The sequence below is a fragment of the Triturus cristatus genome, chromosome 4_1 (assembly GCF_964204655.1).
Source record: "Triturus cristatus chromosome 4_1, aTriCri1.1, whole genome shotgun sequence".
Lineage (NCBI taxonomy): Eukaryota > Metazoa > Chordata > Amphibia > Caudata > Salamandridae > Triturus > Triturus cristatus.
In genome coordinates this window covers 97000948-97023428 of record NC_140585.1, presented here as the reverse complement: position 1 = coordinate 97023428, position 22481 = coordinate 97000948, and the positions used below count along the sequence as shown (strand labels likewise).

At 43.9% G+C, this 22481-nt stretch overlaps 1 protein-coding gene across 3 annotated transcripts in view; it reads right to left on the bottom strand.

Moving 5' to 3' along the window:
- LOC146839640 (uncharacterized) overlaps positions 1-22249 on the bottom strand; it is a 390678-nt gene extending 368429 nt beyond the window's left edge. For 2 of the 3 annotated variants that reach the window (XM_085651728.1, XM_085651727.1), the window contains exon 1: positions 22098-22249. In XM_085651728.1, coding sequence (XP_085507854.1) covers positions 22098-22162 — 65 coding nt within the window. In that variant the 5' untranslated portion in view covers positions 22163-22249. The remainder of the gene's footprint in view (positions 1-22097) is intronic. The other variant, XM_085651729.1, reaches the window with a different exon arrangement.
- Positions 22250-22481: the final 232 nt, after the last annotated feature.

The following is a 22481-nucleotide window of genomic DNA, read 5'->3' as shown; positions in this document are numbered from 1 at the left end:
TGGTGGGAGCCTCAATGCCCCCGGGCCTGTGCCGGCTCCCTGCCTCCTGCGGGAGCCGGCATTGCTTTTGGACAGAGGGAGCTTACAGCATGCAGCTCCCTCTGTCCAAAAGCAATTCTGCTTCACTTTGTGGAAGCAAGAGCCCTCTTAATGCTCTCACTTAGAACAAAGCACAACAGTGTTTGCTATGGTTCGACAGGAGCAGTGCTCCTGCCAAGCCATAGGAAACTGCAATGTCCCAGGACATTGCTGGAGCTGGAGGTAGCCTTGGGGAGTGGTGGTCCTCAGGGCCATCTAAGTCTCCTAGAAACTAAAGACTAAAGACTAAAGACCTCCTTTGATCACATTTGCCCCGGGGAGATGGTGGTCCCATGGCCCGTGGTCCGCAATGGACCCCCTTAGTGATTGTATTTGCACCCTAGGCATCCCCAGGTCTTCAAGAGAGGCTGTAGGCCCTCCCCCCACTTTTTTAAAGAAAGTGTGTGCCCCGGGGAGGTGGTCGTCCCCAGGGCAGGGGATGTTGCAAGGCCTACCCACATATTTTTTATTAGTTATGAGAGGTAGCGGTCCCCAGTTCCGAGGGTCCGTGAGGCCCCCACATAACTGAAATTGGCTCGGGGAGGGATGCGGGCGGGTCCAGTGTGCCCACCCACCTTCGTATTTACAAGTGCCCCAGGGAGTTGGCTGTCCCAGGGGCTTTGCTAAGCCCAAGTAGGGGTGCCCCATTTTGCCCCTTCGAATATTCATCCAATGCCCTTCGGGACCTGGCCCGCCTAGGGGGTTTTGTAAAGCAAATGCTTTGCTTTTTTAAAAGAAATGTGCTGCAAATTCACGATTTTGCAGCAATTTGTTTCTTTAAAAAATGCTTTTATGCCTAGGCGGGCCAGAGGTGGGACCCCAACACCGTGGCTTTGGGGTCAGGGTATTCCTATCCTGCCCCCTTACTTTATTTTCACTTTTTTGGGGGACTCGGTGAAACCAAGTCCCAAGATGGCTGTTACCACTTCCTGGTTGAAGAGTATTGACAGCCAATCAGAGCGGTGCATTTCCTTGCACAAGCTCGTTTTTTTCATAAAGGCTTCGCAACCAGAAATGTATCTAACTTTTTCTTTCTAAATGTCTATATGTGTACATATATGTGTATATATATATATAAACTTAAAAAACCATAAGTTTCACACACGTTATAGTTAGGAATTAGCATTTTAAAAACCTTGCAAATTCACTGAAAAAACCATAGATTTAACACATGTTATAGTTAGCTGGACATTTCACTCGTAAAAAACCATTGAAATTCCCCCGTTATAGTTAGTTCAGCTAAATATAACTCGCGCGACCGCAATCCACTGCTGATGACGTCACATATTACATCACTCATGACATGGTCAGTGACATCACTCATGACATCACTGATGACATCTCAAATTACATCACTCATGACATCATCCAGTGAATATGTGTCTTTCTGAAAAATAAATATTTTTTATATATGTATATCTAAAGGTTAATGAAAGAATAAATGGGTAAATAAGTGTCTAAATGGATAGTTTTTTTTTGTAAAATTAATTGTATAACTGACTTATTAACAGTATCTTAGTGAATACAGTGATGTAATATGTAACATCATCAGCAGTGGATTGCGGTCGCGCGAGTTATATTTAGCTGAACTAACTATAATGGGGGAATTTCAATGTTTTTTTACGAGTGAAATGTCCAGCTAACTATAACATGTGTTAAATCTATGGTTTTTTCAGTGAATTTGCTAGTTTTTTAAAATGCTAATTCCTAACTATAACGTGTGTGAAACCTATGGTTTTTTAAGTTAATTTGCAAGGTTTTTTAAATGCTAATTTCTAACTATAACGTGTGTGAAACCTATGTTTTTTTTAGTGATTTTGTAAGGTTTTTTAAATGCTAATTTATGTATGTACTATTATATTTTTTATATATTTATTTTACAATAAACTACCTATGTATATAGTTATAGATTGACTGTATCCTGTAATATGGAATGGCTCGTTTAAAATTGTGTTGTTTTTTTTCACCGTGCGCGCACCCCGCGATTTTTTGAAAAAAAAATAAAATGTTTTTTTCACCCTTCGGGGTCCTTCAGGGACCCCCTGACAAAGGTTAGGGGGTCAGGAACTCTCTACCCTGCCCCCTTTTCACGTTCTCCACCTTTGTTTTTCACTGCCATACACAAAATGGCATCCGACACTTCCTGATTTCGACCGATTTGAATGTTGACTGACATCTAACCACCAATCAGAATTACGCTCGCGCACGGCACCGTGCGCGCACGGTGCACGCATATAGATATTTATTTACTTTTAACTGCAATTTTCTCAGGAACTACTGAACAGATTGACACCATATATGCAAAAGGCACATCCCTGACCTGAGGACTACCTCTTTGCCAAATTTCAAGTAATTCTGTTCAGCCGTTCGGGCTGTACCTTCGACTAAAGGTCCTATGGGAAAATGCATGGGGAAAACACGTTTTGGGACCCCCCTTTTTTCTCAGCCCCCACTTGCCGAATCACCCTGAGACTTTTAGGGTAGGAGCTGAGCGGAGCGCCCCATTAGTTTTTAAAATTTCGCGAGGATTCGTCAACCGGCGCCAAAGTTATTCAAAATAGAATTTTCAGATTTTCTATGGGAACTCGATCCTAACTATAACTATCTACTGGTGACCGCCAGTAGATAATATATATGTGTGTGTGCGTGTGTGTATATATCTATATATATATATAGATTACCTACTGGCGGTCGCCAGTAGGTAGTTATAATTAGGACCCTGTTTCCATAGGAAAACCGCAACATTCTATTTGGAATAACTTTGGTGCCGGTCGACGAATCCTCGCAAAATTTTCAAAACTTATGGGGCACTACACTCCGCTCCTACCCTGAAAGTCTCGGGGGGATTCGTCAAGCGGGGGCTGAGAAAAAAGGGGGGTCCCAAAATGCGTTTTTCCCATGCATTTTTCCATAGGACCTTTAGACACAGCTACCGCCCGAACGGCTGAACAGAGTTACTTGAAATTTGGCAGAGAGGTAGTCTACAGGTCAAGAAAGTGCCTTTTGTAGGTCCGGTGTAAATCTGTTCAGTAGTTCCTGAGAAAATAGCATTTAAATCAATATATATATCTGTGGCAGCTTACGGTGCACTTACCGTGCGCTTACGGTAAGCTTACCGTACGCGTACGGTGTCGTGCGCAAGCGCGATTCTGATTGGCTGGTAGATCTTGGTAAACATTCGAATCGGTCGAAACCAGGAAGCGGCGGCCGCCATTTTCTCTCTCGCACTCTGAGAGGGGGAGGAAAAACAAAGGTTGAAAACATGTAAAGGGGCAGGTTAGACTGCTCCTAACCACCTAGCCTTGATTAAGGTGTCCCAAACGAAACCCCAAGGCCAAAAATTCATTTTTATATATGTTTTTTAAAAACGGCGATTACGCTTACCGTACGCGTACGGTAAAAATTAATTAAAAAAAAAAAATATCCACATTTTCCACCCCCCCGTGTGCAAAAGTTGGCCGGAGGGCACCTTTTGTGCTTGGCATATCATGCAACGGAACATTTAATAGTTTACCTTTCACAACGAAGTGCATAATATGTCCTCCGTGTGCGGACGGTGCGCGAAGCGCATCGTGCGTACATGGCCCATCCAGCGTAACGTGGGCACGCGGTGCGCGTAGCGCACCGCGTGCCCACCGTGCGTGCACGGCACTAACTGCGTAAAGTGGGCGCGCGGTGCGCGAAGCGCACCGCGTGCTCACTGTGCGCGCACGGTGCACGCACGGAACGAACTGCATTAAGTGGGCGCGCACGCCACGAACGGCGTAAAGTAACTTAGCATTTAAAAAAACGTACAAATTCACTAAAAAAAACATAGGTTTCACACACGTTATAGTTAGGAATTAGCATTTAAAAAACCTTGCAAATTCACTGAAAAAACCATAGGTTTCACACATGTTATAGTTAGCTGGACATTTTACTCATAAAAAACCAATGAAATTCCCCCGTTATAGTTAGTGCAGGCAACTATAACTCACGCGACCGCAATCCTCTGCTGATGACATATGTGTCTTTATGAAAAAAAAATATTTGTAATATATGTATAGCTAAAATTTAATGGAAGAAGACATGGGCAAATAAGTGTCTAAATACAGTATTAGCATCAACAGAGGATTGCGGTCGCGTGAGTTATAGTTGCCTGCACTAACTATAACGGGGGAATTTCATTGGTTTTTTATGAGTAAAATGTCCAGCTAACTATAACATGTGTGAAACCTATGGTTTTTTCAGTGAATTTGCAAGGTTTTTTAAATGCTTATTCCTAACTATAACGTGTGTGAAACCTATGGTTTTTTCAGTGAATATAAATTATCTACTGGCGGTCGCCAGTAGATAGTTATAGTTAGGACCCTGTTTCCATAGGAAATCCGCAACATTCTATTTGGAATAACTTTGGCGCCGGTCGATGAATCCTCGCGAAATTTTCAAAATAGGTGGGGCGCTACGCTCCGCTCCTACCCTGAAAGTCTCGGGGGGATTCGTCAAGCGGGGGCTGAGAAAAAAGGGGGGTCCCAAAACGCGTTTTTCCCATGCATTTTTCCATAGGACCTTTAGACACAGCTACAGCCCGAACGGCTGAACAGAGTTACTTGAAATTTGGCAGAGAGGTAGTCCTCAGGTCAAGGAAGTGCCTTTTGTAGGTCTGGTGTAAATCTGTTCAGTAGTTCCTGAGAAAATAGCATTTAAATCAATATATATATGTGGGCGGAGCCTAACCACACATCTCATCCTGAGATCTGATTGGCTGTCAGCACTTCATCCAAGAAGTGTTGGCAGCCATCTTGGGACCAGTATACATGATAGCACCTCATTAAAAAGCATTGCAGTTAATAGAAGGTTTTAAGACTTTAGTTACATTATAAATCATTTGTTGATGGTACCATACTCATTTTAGGAATTGTGGTATGTTCTAAGGTGATTTCACCATGTGAAAAAGCCTTCTGCTGGGATATCATGATTGAGAGAAAAATATTTTCTCATGCTTTTACCACAGAGGTTTGGAAGGTGATCTATAAGCTAAACTGAGAGCTTATTTTCTGTAAATTCACATTATCTTTCTCAGTCATGTGAGAATGAAGTCTGACATTCTCAGTAAAACATGTACATCCAACAAGGGCAGAGACTGTCAGTTGATTCCTTTGTGTTCTACTGCAGCTTTCCAGAGTGTTCCAAAGAACTACTAGAGCGCTAACCGTCCTACTTATGATAAATGTATGGCACACCTGAAGCCATCTTGCTTGGATTAAAGTGGTAACACTTAAAACATTTAATTTAAAAAGGAACAAAATGAGGGGGTTCATTTTTCCATAAAAAGTATGATTAGTGCTGCAGAAAGAAAAATTAGGGCACATTTTGAGTGACTTCTCAAATCCTCTTCTATTTCATTAAACAATTCTGACATGCAGACTGAAACATGCACTTTCAATACCAGCAGCAGTTTTCCCTGGTGAGCAGTAGCTTTACTACAGTGATCTAATGAGCAAAAAGAGTGCTAACATTCTGATTTTATGGCAAATGTGTGACACATTTGAATGCCTTCTTGATGGAATCAAAGTAAAAAACTGAAAGTATTTCCTACTGAGGAGACTGCAGTAAATGAGGAAATTAGGAAACTTCATAACAAATAAGTCTCCCAAGATGGCCACCAGAGACAAAAGAGCCCAAATGTAGCCCAAATATCACCCAGATGTAGCCCAAGTATAGCCCAATGACAGAATGTCCAAGAATGTTCTTAAAAACAACTAGAGCACTTACTGTCTTCATTATGACAAAAGTATGGCACACCTGAAGCCATCTTGATTGGAATAAACTGGTAACACTTAAAACATTTAATTTAAAAAGGAACACAATGAGGGGGTTCATTTTGCCATAGAAATTATGATTAATGCTGAAGAAAGAAAATGAGGGCACATTTTGAGTGACTTCTCAAATCCTCTTCTATTTCATTAAAAAATTCTGACATGCAGACTGAAACATGCACTTTTAATACCAGGAGCAGACTTCCATGGTGAACAGTAGTTTTACTACAGTGATCTAATGAGCAACTAGAGTGCTAACATTCAGAATTTATGGCAAATGTGTGACATATCTGAATACCTTCATGATGGAATCAAAGTAAAAAACTGAAAGCATTTCCGACTGAGGAGACTGCAGTACATGAGGAAATTAGGAAACTTCATAACAAATAAATCTCCCAAGATGGCCACCGGAGACAAAAGAGCCCAAATGTAGCCCAAAATCACCCAGATATAGCCCAAATATAGCCCAATGACAGAAGTGTGCAAAACACTTATTATTCTGTGTTTTTGCAGTGTTATATAGTGCAGACTTGTCAGGTATTGGAGTGCTTTACATGAGCATTGGTTACATCACACAAGAACAAATTCATTTTGGTTGTAGACATGGGGAGACTAAGTGATTTGACCAGAATCACAGAATGTCGAGCTGAAGCAGAAACTTCAACCTGGTTCCCCAGTTGCAAAGTCTGCAGTTCTGGAAGTAACACCACATCCTCTCCCCTAAGTGCAACATTTAATCAAGTTGTCAACTAGATAAAAAAACATAAAGATAACAAATAATTTAAAAGTGCTTTGTCGCTATTTGAAAACTCAGAAAATATGTCCTTATTTTAGTCTTTTAGAGCACTAACCATAATTTTGAAGCCAATAAGACCCTCTCATATATGTAATTTCTAAAGGAATGCTCTAGGTATTACAGTTTTGATTACATTAAGATGATGTCAGGCGTTCCACACTTTTGTAATAAATATAGAATGTTAGCAATCTAGTTGTTCATTAGGATACTGTTGAGAGGCAGAGGCCAGGGGCACGGACTCTGAAAATTGAAGGCAGGTAGGAGGGTGCAAAGGCAACAATTTAACCACACTGAGCAGGCAGGAAGGGCCGTGGAAGCACAACAGACTATGGAGGGCAGTGGAAAGGGGGGCAGGGGCAACAAACCAACAATACAGGACTTGCAAGAGAGGCTGTTGGAGGGAAGATCTATTACGGGTCAAGGAAGCTAGGGGCGGTCCCCAGAGCCCCGGGAGCCACCACAGAACTGAGCAGGAGAGTGAGTCAGGGACAAAAGGGGCACCTTAATTTGAGCCGGGGTGCCTAGGAACGCTTGCTCCAAAAATGAAGAAAACAGACATATGAGACATGGAATTGGAGGCAGAATACAATGGCAGTTTAATGAGAAGATGCAACTTCAAAGAAACCGCAGAATAGAGACATAAAGTACAAAATACAGAATCCAGATAATCATACAGCTGTCATGATATTCTCTGTATCTCAATTAATGGACTGACAGAGAGAGAGAGAAAACACATCTATAAATGCATCATGAGAAACAAGTTACACCAAGGAAAATGTTACCTAGGGACACTCACATTTACTCTTAGAGCAAGCATTCCTGCAATTACAATACAACATCTTTTAAATGCAAAAGTAAAGAGAACAATGGTTAAAAAATAACATGACATTTCATATAGGTAAAATAGAATAAGATACTTCAAGCAAAGCAGAGCAAGACATTTTAAGCAAAGGAAGACAAGAGCTCCCAGTTCTTGGGGAAAACCTGCACAGCCTGTTAACCTACATACAGACGGCGAGGTTGCCCGTCGATATCTGTGGGTGCTCCCTTTTTATATCATTTTGTGGGCTCCTTTGCACGCTACATCTACCTACGTATGCTACCCAAAAGCTTCGTCTGCAGATTTTACCAGACATTTCGTCATTTACCCACTTAATGCTGACAATGGACTGGGTGAAAAGGTCAGTCTCTCAGGCCAATCGCTTATCGTAAGTTCCATAGAGCAAGCAGAAAATAATGGGTATTCTACAGGAATTCAATATATTCATGTATAAAATCTCCTCAGTTCTCCTAACTTGACGCTCTGCGGTTGCCACTTCCTTAAAAGCGGGAAACCTGCCCAGGAAGCAAGTACCAGTCCAGGATGCAGCCTACTGTATGTCGACAGCTTCAGGGGGATGTTGAACTTTGATACCGAGCACGGAGCACTCGGGTAGGGTGGGGGCTACTAGTTTGGAGCAGAAGGCCTCGCAGACCTGCCTTCAGACTGCTATACACTAAAATTGCAGAGCTATGGTCAATTTAACAAAGAGGCCTACATATTGAACAGAAGGGCCTACACAGGGGTTTTATGCTGGCTGAGTGGTAAGGATGTCTCAGGATAATTATATAGCAACACAGGACCCGCTGGTCAATTTAATACGGCCTACAAATGCGGCTGGCAGGGCAAGGACAAGGGTCTCATACTTCAGGTGTGGACAGAACGGGCCAGGGGCCCCCTGTGATACAAAATCTACCCTCCTTCAAGGCTGTGGCAATGTAATAGACCATTGTGGGCAGAAGGAAGAGGCAATGGTAGTACAACCATACATGCCAACAGACCCGATACAGCCAGGAAACGTCCAATGTTTTTAAGCTCAAATGGGCTTTATTTGATCTGTCTCCTGTCTACAATATCCTCTTTTTCAATGTAACTCAAAGGGGAAAATCAATACCCCAGTTTTTTTTCAAAATCTCCCTCTTACCAAGTTCAAAATGTTCGCAAGTATGGTACATTGGATCATGAAAGGAAATTGGATAGGGACATGGACTTGGATAACAGAGGACAGGAGAGACATGGAGAGGTGCACCAAACTGACCCTGCAGGGCAGGCATCAGGGTTTGCAGCAGCACAATACACCACACAGGGCATGCAGGACGGGAGTGCAGCACAACAATCCATAGAAAGCAAGAGGGAGGGGACAGGACCATGCACATGGACAACAGAGAACAGAGGGGCAAGAGGCAATGGTAGCTAGCTGACCATAATGGACAGACAGGAGAGAAGGCTGCAGCATAACAGACCATAAAGGGCAGGAGGGACGGATCAGGGGCATTACAATGGAACAGACAAGCCAGGAGGGAGGGAGTAGGGGTCTGCACATGTAAACAGAGGGCTGGGGGCAAGGGGGCAGGGCAGGAGCAGCAAGATAGCCATGGAGGTCAGGCAGGATGGGCACTAGAAGCAAGACACAACATGAAGAGCAACAGTGAGACTGTGATGGCATACACACAGACCATGGAGGGAAGGTGGGAGGGGGTCAGGGGCAGCTAACTGACCACACAGGGAAGGTGGGAGGGGCCATGGCAGCACAGAAGACCATGCATGGCAAGTGGGAGGGTTAGTGGCAGCACAATGGCTATGATGGGCAAGAAGGAGGGTGCAGGGGCATGCACAAAGGACGATGGAGGATAGAAGGGAGGGTCAGGACCTGTGCACAGACAAGAAAGTTCAGGGGAAGGGGCCTCACAGCAGACCACACGGGGCAGGCAGGAGGAGCAGTTGCAGCACAACAGACCAGGGAGGGCAGAAGGGTGTGGCAGTACAATGGACCATGTAGGACAGGAGGAAGAGGATAGAGGCATGGCATGTGGACAGGCAGGGTGGAGGTGGCAGGGACAGGTTACAGTCATCTGACAATGCTAGGAAGGTGGGAGGGGAGTGGCAGCTCAACAGAACACTCAGAGTAGATAGGAGTGGCAGGTCCATGGGACATGGTGGGCAAAAAGGATGGAGCAGGGGCATGCACAAAGACATCGGAGGGCAGGGGGAAGGAGAATAGGGGCAGCAAGCTAAGCACAGAGTTTAAGCAGGAGGTCAATGATGGGGCATAGAATTGGGCAATGGAGGGCAGGAGGAGTGGACTGGTACATCATACTAAATTGAGGGCAGTGGCAGCACATCAGACCATGCATGGCAGGAGGGAGGAGGCTAGTCCATGGATTCACACAACAGAGGATAGGGAGGAGGGGGATGGGGCAGCAAGCTAACTGTTCAGAGAAGGCGGGTATTAGAAACTTTATTGTTTTTAAAACATTTTGTCTGTGCAAACTACTTAAAATATGAACAAGTATGCAGCATAATCTCACTTTTATTCAGGAAGAAGAAGACGTTAGTGACTGTGACTCCGGGCTCACTTGGCAAAAACACCCCCTGACCCTCCACCCCCTATCGCAAAATGTAATGCCCGTGAAAAGGGTAGGTGAACACAGTGTTATATAGAACATAGTCCTGAGAGCACGATTGAAAATGAAAACTAGATATAGTGTATGGTATAAACTATGCACCAAAAAGTGTGATATAAGATGAACCAGGCGTGAAATATAATATGCAATACATTGTGCGCAATGACAGATTCATTGGAGAGCGCGAGATAGCACAGGCACTAGCGCGTGCTATGCGATATGCGCCTTGGAGTGTAATATGCACAGGGCAGTGTTGTGTAACCTAACTAGTCTCTAAAGTTGTAATATAAAATATGTGCTGGGGAGTGTAACGTTGCATATGCACTGTGACAAAGATATGGATCCCAAATTGTAATATGTATGGCATAGCACTGTGCGTTATAACATAGGCATCGAGGAAGGCACGTTAGATGGGGCAATATAACCCGTGCGAAGACAAGTGTGGTATGACATTTTCACGGGGTGGTGTTACAGTGCACATGGGCTAGAGAGTGTCATAGCATATGCACTAGCTAGTGGAATACAATACAGAGGTGTGTGGCACTCGGCAGGCAATGGTGGGTGTAACACAGCATTGGGCTCTGTCAGGAGCGCGCTGTGACTCGCAAGTGATGTTCGTCCCCTTTCCAGAGAGTAAAATAAAAAGTATTAGACATCCGGCAGTGGATGTGTGTTTTATTAACTGTGAGGGGGGTTTCTTGCATAGTTTTGGTCGAATTTTTGTCGAATCCCCTTTGAATGGCTTGGTGTGCATGTGTATTAAATGTGCCCGTCAATAGCTACCCATGTTTGTATAAATAAACGACAAGGGTGTCTACCAGGATTAGGCACGGTAGAGCATCAGACATGTCAGAGCTTCACTAGTGGTGTAAATACATTCCACGTGGATTAATTGCATGCATAGTCGCCTTTTAATGAATATCACGCAAATCGTCATGGTGATAGGTACGTACGGTTTGTCCAGCATGTCCTAGGTGTGTCTATAAATATATATTTTTTAAAAATAATAAAAAACAGTGGCCGGCCCTGGGGATTGGGGTCAAACAAATATAATTAGGAGACAGGCCCTGGGGGATGGGGTCATCAGGGCCAATAAATTAGAATAAGAAGGGGAACCACACAGCCCCCCTTCTTAAAAAAATAAAATAAATAAAAGACTGGCATCGTCCCGGAGGCCATGCCCCCTCCATGCAGCACTCTGCAAACGCGCCCCCAACAGGCATCTCCAGTATGCGCCAGGGAGCTGCGCTGCAGACAGGTGTTCTGAGGCCAAGCCCCTTTTTACACCTCTCTGCAACGCAGCTCTGTGGCGCTTACTGGAGGTACCTAGTGGTCTAGTGTGACCCTAGGGACCCTTAGGATTCAAGGGGACTTAATCTCTCAACTTAGAACAGCCACAGGGCGCGTTTACACAGTGGTGAAGGGAGGGGACGGGGCCTGAGGTGACGTGTGCAAACACGCACCATGGCACGTTTTAAATTGGGGATATAATTTCCCTTCAATACTGAGGGCCCCTGGGGGCTAACTAGCCCACCAAGTGCTTCCAGTAAGCGCCACTGAGCTGCATTGCAGAGAGGTGGTCCAGGCCGTGCCACTTTTTACACCTCTCTGCAACGCAGCTCTGTGGCACTTACTGGAGGTACCTAGTGGGCTAGTTGGACCCTAGGGACCCTCAGGACTCAAATGAACTTAATCTCCCAACTAAAAACGGACACAGGGCGTGTTTACACAATGGTGAAAGGAGGGGACGGGGCCTGAGTTAACGTGTGCAAAAACGCCCTGTGGCCTGTTTTAAGAGGTAGTTTTAATCCCCATGCCCTATTATATACTAGGGGCTTATAGAGGAGGTAAGGCTAATCACAGGGGGACCCCAACGCATAATGTTCCCTAGTGTATGTAGGTGTTTTCACTGTATTCTAAGTGTCTTTTAACATAGCACTGGCTCTAGGACTGGTTAGTCAGACTCAGTTACCACCAGTATCCGTCTGAAAAAGTTGAGGGTACAGGATGATTTTGCAACAAGGCTTCTTTCTGCTCTTCTTTTTGTTCTTTCTGCACGTTATCCTTCTTCCTGCACTTATCTTCGTATTTGAGGACTTCTGTTGCTTCTTTCTGCACTTCTTTTGTTTCTTTCTGTGCATTTTTTCTTCTTTCTTCACATGTCCTATCTCTGTAGGCATAGTTAGAAATTAGCATTTAAAAAACCTTTGAAATTAACAGAAAAAACCATAGGTTTCAGGCACGTTATAGTTAGGAATTAGCATTTAAAAAACCTCAGAAATTCACTGAAAAAACCATAGGTTTCAGGGGTGTTATAGTTAGCTGTACTTTTCACTTGTACAAAACCATTGAAATTCCCCCGTTATAGTTAGTTCAGCTAACTATAACTCGCGCGCCCGCAATGCACTGCTGATGACGTCACATATTACATCACTCATGACATGGTCAGTGACATCACTCATGACATCACTGATGACATCTCAAATGACATCACTGATGACATCACTGATGACATCATCCTTGTGATAGAGTGGCAGACCTCCTCTCACCCTAATATAACCTTTGATACACACATTCAAAAATAGAGACTAAAATTTTCAAAACAATGGACATACCAATACCAGTTACAACAACCTCTTCAGTAATTCTAAGATCCACATACACATCCACTCATTCACCAACTGTCCAATACAGTCACTCATACATGTACTCACTCATCATATGTACTCATACACCTATACATCCTGTTACACAATGCCACTCATCCATAGAGTTACTCACACACATAGTCACTCATGCTAATAAAGAATCAAACATACATTTACTTGCATATACAGTTATACACACACCACCACACTTACTTCTACGGAAACTTACACATACTTAGTCTTTTAAACAATCACTTATAGAAACACATACTTATTCATACAGGAACTCTTTCAATCTCTCACTCTCACATATACTCACATATATACACCAATAGTCACATATACTAGTTTAAAACATATGTAGTTACTCATAAAGACACTATTGAGACAGTCATTCACTCACTAACACACCCATACACACACTCATCCACCCATACAGTCCTGCACACATACTGTGTTCAACACATACAAACAGTGAGTCACTCATTCATGCACCTATGCACTACGTAATACCCCCCACCGAACCATGCAGACACTCAGACTGATACTCAAAAAACCAACTAATAACCTATATAGACACCCATGTAGCTACTCACCAACCCATGCAGCCACTTATACACAAAGTGAGAGACTGATACAGATATTTACATATTTAAACATTACTCACTAAGCCATGTATTCACTATGATACACTTAATCAGTCAGTTACACAATCAATTTTTCAAAAACAAATCATCTATTTCGACACTTATATACCCATTTATTCTTCCATCGACCTTGAGATATACATATATAAAACATATTTAATTTTCAGAATAACACACATTCACTGGATGATGTCATCAGTGATGTCATCAGTGATGTCATTTGAGATGTCATCAGTGATGTCATCAGTGATGTCACTGACCATGTCATGAGTGATGTAATATGTGACGTCATCAGCAGTGCATTGCAGGCGCGCGAGTTATAGTTAGCTGAACTAACTATAACGGGGGAATTTCAATGGTTTTGTACAAGTGAAAAGTCCAGCTAACTATAACACCCCTGAAACCTATGGTTTTTTCAGTGAATATAGATATAGATATAGATAGGTAGATAGATGGATAGATAGATAGATAGATAGATAGATAGATAGATAGATAGATAGATAGATAGATAGATAGATAGATAGATAGATAGATAGATAGATAGATAGATAGATAGATAGATAGATAGATAGATAGATAGATAGATAGATAGATAGATAGATAGATAGATAGATAGATAGATAGATAGATAGATAGAGATATATGTATTGATAGATGTATATTGATAGATATATGTGATCAAGGTCCAGGAGGGACCGAAACGCGTCATGGCCGACTGAGCAAACAATAAACAATTTGCACTGAATCGTGGTCCGTGCCTGCTTTTGTATCCCGAGGACTAGGGAGAGGAGTAAGCAGCAGAATCGCATATATATATGTATATATTTATAAATATATATATATTTTTTAACTGTAATAAATGAAAATATGAACAAATGTATATAATGTAAACTCAACAATTGTATTAATTTTGGTAATATATATGTATATACATATTCACTGAGAAAAACACAGGTTTCAGGGACCTAAGCTTCATCATCGAGGAGCATGGAATTGGGTTCAACCAATTGTTCCTGAACCTTATAAATATCTATCTATATATATATATATATATATATATATATATATATATATATATATATATATATATATATATACATGATCAAATGAATTGGTTTTGAAATGAATGCCGGTTTGCAATGAGATAAAGGACCTTGTTGCAAATAAAGGGGTCCTGCTTTGATCTTTGAGTGTGTTTCCAAGCAAGTGGCAACCAGATTTTGAGATGTAATAGGCCAGCCTAGGTTGTGGAGTTCGCAGCGCCATGAAAAATATATGGGCTGCAGCGAGATACTGAAATCTCGTAAATGCGGAAAGACAAAGTCTGCTTTAATCCTGAACCGGATTCCTTTGTGAATACCCACTGGAGGGTTAATATTTGCACCAAGAATATGATTGCATGGCAGATACCTTTGGGAAATAAAACCTACAAGTCCCAGGATGCTTTAAGAACTGAGCACCGGAACCAGCCCACCTGGGGGCAGGTAATTGCCATTTAAATGAGGGACTTGCAAAGATGACGTCATCCCTGCCATCAATCACAGTGCCGGTCCGTGAACAAGAAGCAGGAGCTTCGCAATGCGTAGGGCCTTTACACTGTACTTTTGAAATCAATGCCGGTTTGTCATGAAATAAAGGACCTTATTATTCTACCAATTCTTCCAGAATCTTCCAAGTGACTGCACATTGAAGACCCATCCTTTCAGGATATGTCACTTGAAATCAATCTTTTTGCTAATAAAATGAAATTGATATCATCTCTTTAGAAACAACTACTATGGCTTAAATCCTTTAAAGATGAGCAAAATATGAATACTTAAATATCTGCAAACCTATACCTGCAAGTATATGACAAAATCTGTCCATTGCATTCAGAAGAAGGGGATCCTCAGGTGAGACTGGGTTAATCAAGGGATACTTGATTTCTTTAAACAGGATTATACAAATGTGTTCTCATTTGCTTTTTTTATGACGGGGCACAAGGAGTTCACAGTCTCAATGCCTCTCAGTGGGCCATAAATGACTTTAGACTACACGCACATGCAATTCTTGGCATCTCTGCGTCACGCAGTGAGAAATGGAAACGTGTGCAATTGTAGTTGTGAATCCATAGGACAGTGTTAATGAGATTTACAGCTGCTGCACAACTAACAAAGCACAAAGGGAAGAAAAAGCAATGTAGTGAGTGTGTGGTGTGTGTATGGGGTGGATAGTGAAGTGAAGGAGATGAAAGGAAGAATGTGCAGAAGATAAAAATGTATAGATGTCACTGAAGAGCAAAGAGGTGTTGGCAGGTGTCACACTGTATGAAGAACAGTATTTTAGTTCACAAATTATAAGCCATGCCTTTAATTACATATGCCAGTCCTCTTGGAAAGGATCAGTAGATAAGCTTCCTAGGCCAATCAGCTTTGAAGACCCCCCATCTTTTTCCTCCCACTTCCTCCAGGGCCAGACAGAGAACACAAAAGAGCCCTCAAAATGTGGTGGGTAGTGCATTTGTGATAGTGTAAACCAGCATTGCTGCTTTTGTTACGGGGGGGGGCGATATTGCAGCTCTGCTGCAAAACCGGCCCTCAGTAACAAAAACGGCCCCCACCTCTGCGAAATCTGTGGTCCCACGGTCCCAGCCCTCAGGGATACCACCTGATGCCTGCTACGGACAGTCTGGTCCTGCCTTCCTCCCATCTGTGCTGCTGCCAGAGAAAAAATTGCATACATTATCTAGTTATCTAAGACACTTTAATAGCTTTGCATTCACAGATGTGTGCCCCTGAAAATTCAAACTCAAGCAGTGGAATAGATAAACATCTGATCACAGCTGGGTGAACGGCAAGCACTTTGTGGTAGTGTGCAATGCCTTCCCAATCAAAACAGGCACTTCGAACTTCCAAGTCCCTCTCCTGGCGATATTCACATAATTGTCTGGTGACAGGATAAGAACTGTTTGCTGCTGCTGCCTTTAATTTCTTGCTGCTATTTGTAAATTGTTGGAGTATCTGCTCCTTTTTAAAAATTGTATTTGCTTCGCCTCAATAATTTAAAAAAAAAATCTTTGCTGTCACTGTCACTTTGTAATTCACATTCCCCCGGAACTCCGCATTGCCTGCACTTTAATAAGAGTCAAGCACAACTCACCATTCGGGTGATTTCCACGTCGCCTCACGCCCGACCGCCATCTTAGGTGTGGGCTAGAGACGCTGACAAGACGTCTCGGGGGTTAGCGCTATAGTCTTTGCGAGTACCCTTAGCCACACACTACTAATACGTCCAGCATGCAAGCGCGCAGCAGACGCGCGCAGCGGCGCGCCGGAGGACCGCCAGAGGAAAGCCCGTCTGTGCCTGTCCGGGCCAGGATGGGCCCAGGGGCCACCCCCCCGGCCGACCACGTATATACTCGCCCGATACTCTTAGGTCTCTCACCACAGGCAATACTGTGTTAGATGGGATAACCCTAGCCAAACTATGGTCAGAGGCTTTGTTGCAGGGAGAGTATGTACTCACCCATACCAGGACCCAAGGCCTTATAATTGCAACGTTAAATGCACGCTCTCTGCAAAAGCATCACTTAGAGGTATTATCGCTTCTGGCAGAGGGCGAGATAGACATCCTTGCTCTCTCAGAGACATGGCTGGGCACGTCATCGACACCCGACGTGCTAGCAGCCCTGCCTCCTGATTTTGACGTGCTTTGGTACAATCGCCCTAATGACAGCAGAGGGGGAGGTGTTGCCATCTTGCTTAAAAAGAGTCTTAAGGTGACACAGATTGTAGCAGAAAATTGTGCTTGCGCAGAGCTGCTAGGGATAAAAATCTCACTTAAATCCTCATGTATCCTGCTGCTGCTAGTATATCGCCCACCTCAGAGTTCACCTGAATTTAATGACACCTTTTTTGAACTGCTGACAGACTTGGCCTCTAGATATAAGTCTCTTATAGTGGTAGGTGACTTCAACTACCATTGGGATAAGGTTCCCAGAGAGCCCACTGAGACAGAGTTTGAAACTAATCTCTCTGCACTTAACTTACAACAACTAGTAATGGGTCCTACCCACGTGAAGGGCCACACACTTGACCTTGTTTGGTCCTCCCTGTCCCTTATGGAAATAACTGAAGTTAGCCCTTGCATTTGGTCAGATCATTTTCTGATCAAGTGCTGGGTTCCGGGAGATCCCTTGCCGGCTGCATCAAAGCAAATGCGGAGGAAAGTTCGGTCTTGGAAGAAGATTGAGGCCGACTCCTTAATCTCGACCCTGCTCTCTTCTCCCCCCCCCAAGACGACACAGACGAACCTGGACTCTGACACTACTGCCCTGATGACCTGGATCCGGGCTGCTCTAGATAAGCTTGCCCAAGAGCGAATGGAGAGGACCAGAACAAAAGGAAAGGGAGCCCCATGGTTTGACACCTCACTCAAGGAAAAGAAGCAAGCCCTCCGCAAGGCGGAGAGAAGGTGGAGACTCAAGTACTGTCCAGCAGAGTCACTAACCTTTAAATCACTTCTTGCTAGTTATAAAATGGACATCCTGGTGAGGAAATCCGCCTTTTATGAGAACAGAATTAGGGAGGCTACAAACAAACAAAGGGAGACCTTTGTGATTTTAAGGGAACTTACGCAGCTGGGCGAGAAAAGTCTTGCGGGTGATCAACCCAATTGCGATACCTTTCAAGGCTTCTTTCTTCAGAAGGTACAGGACATCTTGACGGATATTACTACAATCCCAGCTGGACTGCCTTTGCTATCCTGCCCAGATAGTCAGCTGCAAACTGGGACCATGAACAGCTTCCCATATATCGATGAAAAGCGTCTGGCGGAGCTGGTCGGCCATGTCAAATCAGGCTCTAGCACAGATCCCTGCCCCCCGAAATTTTTTAAATTGGCCTTGCCTGGTATTCAGGCTCAGTTGCTGAGCTTACTGAATGCCTCACTAGAAGCGGGCTACCTTCCAGCCCAGCTGGAGGAAGCTAGAGTCTCCCCACTCCTCAAGAAAGCGGGAGCCGATGTTAAGGTACTGAAAAACTATAGGCCTATCTCCCAGCTGCCACTCCTGAGTATGATCTTAGAAAAACACGTCCTGAACACCTTAGCCAGCTATCTGGAGGAACACCATCTACTCCATGCCAGGCATGCTGGTTTCCGGCCACAGCATAGTACAGAACTAGTTATGGCGGCCACGGTCACCGATGAGCTGAGAGTCAGGGCAGACATGAAACAGCCTTGCGCCCTGATTCTATTAGACCTGTCGGCGGCATTTGATACGGTCAGCCATACCATTCTGCTGGACCGTATCGCTAAGCTGGGGATAACAGGACAGGCGCTCAAGTGGCTAGAATCCTTCCTGTCAGGACGCACTCAGAGGGTTCAGATGGGGGACCAGCTGTCAGGGATTAGTGAGGTGACATGGGGTGTGCCCCAGGGGTCTGCACTCTCCCCCTTACTTTTTAACATCTACCTACAACCACTGATGGAGGAGCTCATGCGTAGGAATTGTGAAATCTTTAATTACGCAGATGACACTCAGCTGCTGGTGCAGCTGGAAGAAACAAGGGAGGCTCAGGAATCAGTGAGGAACTTGCTCAGATTCACGGTCAATTGGATGACCAACAACCTCTTGAAGGTGAATGCTGAGAAAACGGAGGTACTGGTACTCACCAACCAGGCTAATCCTTGGGGTGATCTGTACTGGCCCCCAGAATTAGGAAAAACTCCTACCCCCGGTACAGTGGTAAAAAGTCTAGGTCTAAAGATCGATGCAGATCTTACCATGGCCCCTCAAGTTTCGGCTGTGGTAGGCTCTTGCACGGGTGTGTTGAGGCAATTACGCAAGCTGACTCCTATTCTTTCAGCCTCCACCCTACAAACCATCGTCTCTGCTACAGTCATCTCGAGGCTAGATTATGGCAACGCGCTGTATCTAGGTTTGCCACTGAAGTTGCTGAGGAAGCTGCAGGTCGTGCAGAACGACGCAGCTAAACTGATTTTTTCTCTACCGAGAAACTCACATGCAACCCCACTCCTTTGGAAGCTGGACTGTCTGCCTGTGAAGTTCAGGGTTCAGTTCAAATGTCTCTGTGTGGCCCATAAAGTATACTTTGGTAAAGCCCCAGAGTACATTAAGCAGCGCCTGAGGAGGGATGTTCCCGGCAGAATTTTGCGCTCAGGTCAGGCCTCCAATCTGACTCAACCCAGATTGAAACTAAAAACTAAAGGAGGCAGAGCCTTTTCGGTGATTCTTCTGCAACTTTGGAATGAGCTACCGGCCGGTCTGAAGGAAGATTCACAGCTACTTTCCTTCAGGAAGAAACTGAAGACGTATCTATTCAAAAAGGCAATACTTCCGGCCTAATCAGAGATGGCAGAGGGTTTTCGGGGTGACAGTATGTTATGTTCTTTCTGCTTAGAGACCGGCGGTGATAGGCGCTATACAAAAACTTTATAACATAACATAACATAACAGCTGCACTGTCAAGCCAAACCATAAAATTCATTAGGGTAATCTATTTCAGCGATCTATATCCTGCTTATATTTCACATGGCTGATTCTATTAGGGAATTCAAGAGATAATTCCGGGATGTTGTCTTTCTGTATTTTTTCTATCTATCATATTACCCTTGTATAGTTCATACTTTGAACTGAGCCACCTCAGGGGGTAGAGAGCTCTGAAGGCAGGGTGAGTTTCTCACAGAACCATGCAGTGGGTCAAAAGGATATTCAGAATACATGGTCATCCAGTCCTTGGTGTATCTGCAGGCCACATAAAACAATGATCACCTAATCTAGTTGCAATTGTGATTTCACACAAATGTGTGTGAAGGAGATACACAATTGTAAAAATATTGACACGCTGAAATAAAAAGGAGACACAGTGCCTGTAGGTGAGTGTTTTGTGTGTGTGTAGTGAAGGAGATGTAAGGAAGTACATGAAGGAGAGAGGGAAAATGGGGTGCTGAAGAGGAAGGAGGTAAAGTGTAAGATATGCAGATAGACGTCGTGGAGACAAAAAGGGCATATATGTCTAACATGGAGTGAAGATAACACGGGTGATTCCAACACTCTGAGGCCACTGCCCCTTGCACAGGCCTCAGTAATGTTTAAATCACTGAATCAGTTTCAGAATTTTAATATTTTCAATATAATTTACAACAAAATAATTGTTAATAAATCATCTTAAGGAGTTGCTTTTGAGCATATGTTTGTCATTGTGTTATATATCTGGATGCAATTACAGAAAGCTTAGAAAGACACCAAAATACGGATCTGGTGGCGCACTATGGAAAGCAAAGAAGTTTATGGGGATATGACAAGGAAGTGGCGGAGCACGGCGTTAACCTCGTTGGGTTAACGCCGCGCACCAACACTACCGAAACATACGGCTGCACAGTATTTACAAGAAGGTGTCTCTTCCTGCACATAAAAAATCTGAAATGGTGTTCTGGAACTTCTTTGTGTGCTGCATTAGGCAGCACACATAGAAGTTACAGAACACCATTTCAAGTCCATTTTTAAATGATTTTTTATGTGCAGGAAGATACACCTTCCTGCACATAAACAATCAATGGTGTTTTGCTGTTTCTATGAGTGCTGCACAATGCAGCACACATGGAAACAGCAAAAACAAGGGAAAATTAAACATTTCTCTTTGTTGCGCCAGGGTAAAACTAGGTTTTCCCTGGTCTCAATTTTGGTGCTGCCTCTTATTTACACAACTCTTGTAAATATCGGGAGCATCAAAATCAATGTGTGTTGCGGTGGAATTTCCACTGCAATACCCACGTTAAGTGGCTTAACGCTGCCTTGTAAATAAAGCGAAGCCCAAATAGCCACAGAACGTTTTCGAAAGACATGTTCCTGTGGCGATAGGGGCTCGTAATTATGCCCCTTAGTTTACATATTTATGCCACACTCCCAATTACTTGAATCACATCCTATGTATAGCCACCCACCTCTTTCATCCTACCTAATGCTCTGAGCCTATCGGTAGCTCGGGTCCTGTCTCTATGCGTCAGGAGAAACCAGTGGCTCGGCTCTGGCTAAGCTCACCTCTCGCGTTCACTGCCTCAACCTCCTCTAGCTCACAGGAGGGAGACAGTACCCCAGCATTCCTGGTCCGAATAACCCCGGGCTGCAGGGAGGCCGGCACTATCACCAGGGCCTCTGGAGTTACAGGATTGTGCGGCTGCAGCTTTTTTCGCATAATTATGGATCTGCTGTATTTGCCACAATATCCATTATCTGCTGCATAATCTGAAGATTTTACCAAAGAAAAACTTGTTTTCAGCTCAAACAGTTCAAAAGGTACAAATATTGCTTCAACGTGTGTTCCCGCGCAGTGGAAGGCCATTTGCGGACTTTGACTGGGCACCTTTCTTATGCTTATTTCTATGTTTGGATATTAAACTGGTACTAATAAGTTGTAAGCTACGCCGAGACAGTGTTAACAAGTAATAAAAAATTAAATAATGAAATTAAAATTATCTGAAAGTGAGCTGCATTATGCAGCATAATTTGCCTTTTCTTGCAGGATAATTTAGTCAACCCGGCTGCATATTTTGGCCCTCTCCTCCTGAATAAGTGACAAGGTAAAGGTGAGCGCGAGAGTTATTTGGGCATCAGCTTGCTATTCCATAAATAGTATGGTCAGTAACACGCAGAAGTGGAGAACGGTCACTCGGAGGTCACACTCACCACAGTCCGGCCAGCACCAGGATGCAGAGGGCCCTCCCTGAAGCTGACAGCCGGCTCACGTCCATAGCGCTGTGTCGGGTTGAATGTGTTCTCTTCGCTTGTGTCTGTGCTGTGTCTCGTGTCTCTGGTCAGTCTGTGCTTGCGTGCTATCTTCCTTCTTTTATTCCACGTGTTTCATTGATAGTCAGTCCTCCACCCTTCTATGTGACTCCTCCCTTGTACTTTTTTTGTCACTTCTTTGCGCCCTTTTGTGTTTCCCATCAGCCTCTCTGATTGTGCATTCCTGTAATCACTTTGCGCCCCTCCAGTTGTTCAGCGTGAGTTGTGCACCTTCATTCCTTTCTGCTTTGTTTGGTGTTTGCGTGATTGTCGTATCTTACTTCT